The following is a 2,510-nucleotide window of genomic DNA, read 5'->3' on the forward strand; positions in this document are numbered from 1 at the left end:
TTCCCTAAGGACAGGTGAGCACGGTGGATCCAGGCTTGGGAATGAGGCTGGGGCTGGGAATGGAGGGGGGGGATTGTGGCGTGAATGGATTTTAGGATCACGGAATGGCTCGGGTTGGGAAGGCCCTAAAATCATCGCAATCCACCCCTGGTTCGTTCCTGCTTTCCCATCCAAATCCTCGCAGTGTCTCCGAGTATTCCCTGAAAAAGCAGGAATTCCTGCTAGACCCTGCCGGGCTCAGTCTGGCACTCGGGAACAGATGTCACCCCTCGGGAAAGCGGGAAGTGTGACGGGAGCCGCGCCCGTGCCGGTGGCACTCGGATGTCTGGCACGTTGGCGGTGGCGGCACTTCCGTCACCGGAGCTGCTCGGGAAGGGGTGGGAACAGCTCCCGGGGGAGCCGATCCCACGGGAACGTGGCTGTGGGGAGGCTCTCAAGGAATCGTGGGATGGTTGGGATTGGGGTGAGCTCAAAGCTCGTCCCATTGCCAGCCTTCCCATGGGACAGCCTCTGCTTATCCCAGGGTGTCCAACCCGGCCTTGGGCACTTCCAGGGATGTGGGGGCAGCCGCGTCTTTCCTGGGAATTCTGGCTGCTTCCTCCACTCATGGAGCTTCCACTGGAAGTTGCTCCAAGCTTTTTCCAGCGAGGCTTGGAAAGAGGAAGAGTCTCGGGAACAAAGAAGGGTGGGAGGAATAGCCCCAGCCGCTTTGTCCCAGTCTGGGAATTCTCTGGGAATGTCCTCTTCACTGCTCTCATTGTTTGCCAGTTGGGGACCAGAAACTCATCCCTGGTTCCATTGTTTTCCTTGTTTTCCAGGAGAAGATGAGAAACTTCTCCCTGACTCCACTCTTTTCCTTGTTCTCCAGAGACAACAAATTCATCCCTGACTTTACCTCTCTCCTTGTTTTCCTTGGGAAGACAAGAAATTCATCCCCGATTCCATCGTTTTCCTTGTTTTCCAGGTGGAAGATGAGGAACTCATCCCTGACTTTGCTCTTTTCCTTGTTTTCCATGTGCAGACCAGAATCTCATCCCTGATTCCGTTTCTCTCCTTGTTTTCCAGGTGGAAGATGGGAAACCTCTCCCTGACTCCACTCTTTTCCTTGTTTTCCAGCTGGAAACCAGAAACTCATCCCTGACTTTGCTCTTTTCCTTGTTTTCCCAGTGGAGATGACAAATTCATCCCTGGCTCTATTTCTCTCCTGGTTTTCCAAGTGGAGACAAGGAACTCATCCCTGACTTTGCTCTTTTCCTTGTTTTCCCAGTGGAGATGACAAATTCATCCGTGACTTCACTTCCATCCTAATTTTCCAGGTGGAGACAAGGAACTCATCCCTGACTCCCCTGTTTTCCTTGGGAAGACAAGGAACTCATCCCTGATTCCATTGTTTCCCTTGTTTACCAGGTGGAGACAAAAACTCATTCCTGACTTCACTTCTCCTTGTTTCTCAGGGAAAGACAAGAAACTTCTCCCTGATTCCATTCTTTTCCTTGTTTTCCAGCTGGAGACCAGAAAGTCAGCCCTGACTTTGCTCTTTTCCTTGTTTTCCGTGTGGAGATGTGAAGCTTGTCCTTGACTCCAGTTTTCTCCTTGTTTTCCAAAGAATTCATCCCCGACTTTGCTCTTTTCCTTCTTCCAGGGGAAGACGAGAAGCTCCTTCCCTGACTTCACTTCTCGTTTTCCAGCTGGAGACCAGAAACTCATCCCTGATTCCATTGTTTCCATTGTTTTCCAGGTGGAGACCAAAAATTCGTCCCCGACTTTAGTTCTCCTTGTTTTCCAGGTGGAGACCAAAAATTCGTCCCCGACTTTAGTTCTCCTTGTTTTCCAGGTAGAAGATGGGAAACCTCTCCCTGACTCCACTCTTTTCCTTGTTTTCCAGCTGGAAACCAGAAACTCATCCCTGACTTTGCTCTTTTCCTTGTTTTCCACATGGAGACAACCATTTCATCCCTGGCTCCATTTCTCTCCTGATTTTCCAAGTGGAGACAAGGAACTCATCCTTGACTCCCCTGTTTTCCTTGGCAAGACAAGGAACTCATCCCTGGTTCCACTGTTTCCCTTGTTTTCCAGGTGGAGACCAAAAATTCATCCCTGACTTTAGTTCTCCTTGTTTTCCAGGTGGAAGATGGGAAACCTCTCCCTGACTCCACTCTTTTCCTCGTTGTCCAGCCAGAGACCAGACACTCATCCCCGACTCCCCCGTTTTCCTTGTTTTCCAGGGGAAGACGAGAAACTGGCGGCGTCCTTGCTGGACGGGAAGTTCCCGCGGAGCACCTCCATGACGGACACGGTCCGGCGCAGGTGCTGAGCGCGGCCGAGATGTACGACCAGGCCCGGGGCTCCATGCCCTACCCCGAGCGGCAGAAGAGGGCCCGCTCCATGATAATCCTCCAGGATTCCTCCCACCTCCCCGTGGAACCCACCGAGATCCCGCGGCCCGGCCCGGCGGTGACGCCCCCGGAGAAGCTCAAGAGGAAGGGCCGGGGCATCGACAACCCCCACGC

The 2,510-nt window shown here is 52.8% G+C and overlaps 1 protein-coding gene across 1 annotated transcript in view; it reads left to right on the forward strand.

The window, feature by feature from the left end:
• Window positions 1–2,510, forward strand: part of LOC106631950 (SH3 and multiple ankyrin repeat domains protein 3-like) — a 136,628-nt gene that overhangs the window by 132,175 nt on the left and 1,943 nt on the right. The window contains 1 exon segment of the mRNA XM_031061906.1: window positions 2,226–2,307. Within this exon segment, the coding sequence (XP_030917766.1) occupies window positions 2,226–2,307 (82 nt within the window).

The sequence above is a fragment of the Geospiza fortis genome, unplaced genomic scaffold (genome assembly GCF_000277835.1).
Source record: "Geospiza fortis unplaced genomic scaffold, GeoFor_1.0 scaffold61, whole genome shotgun sequence".
NCBI classification, from domain to species: Eukaryota; Metazoa; Chordata; class Aves; order Passeriformes; family Thraupidae; genus Geospiza; species Geospiza fortis.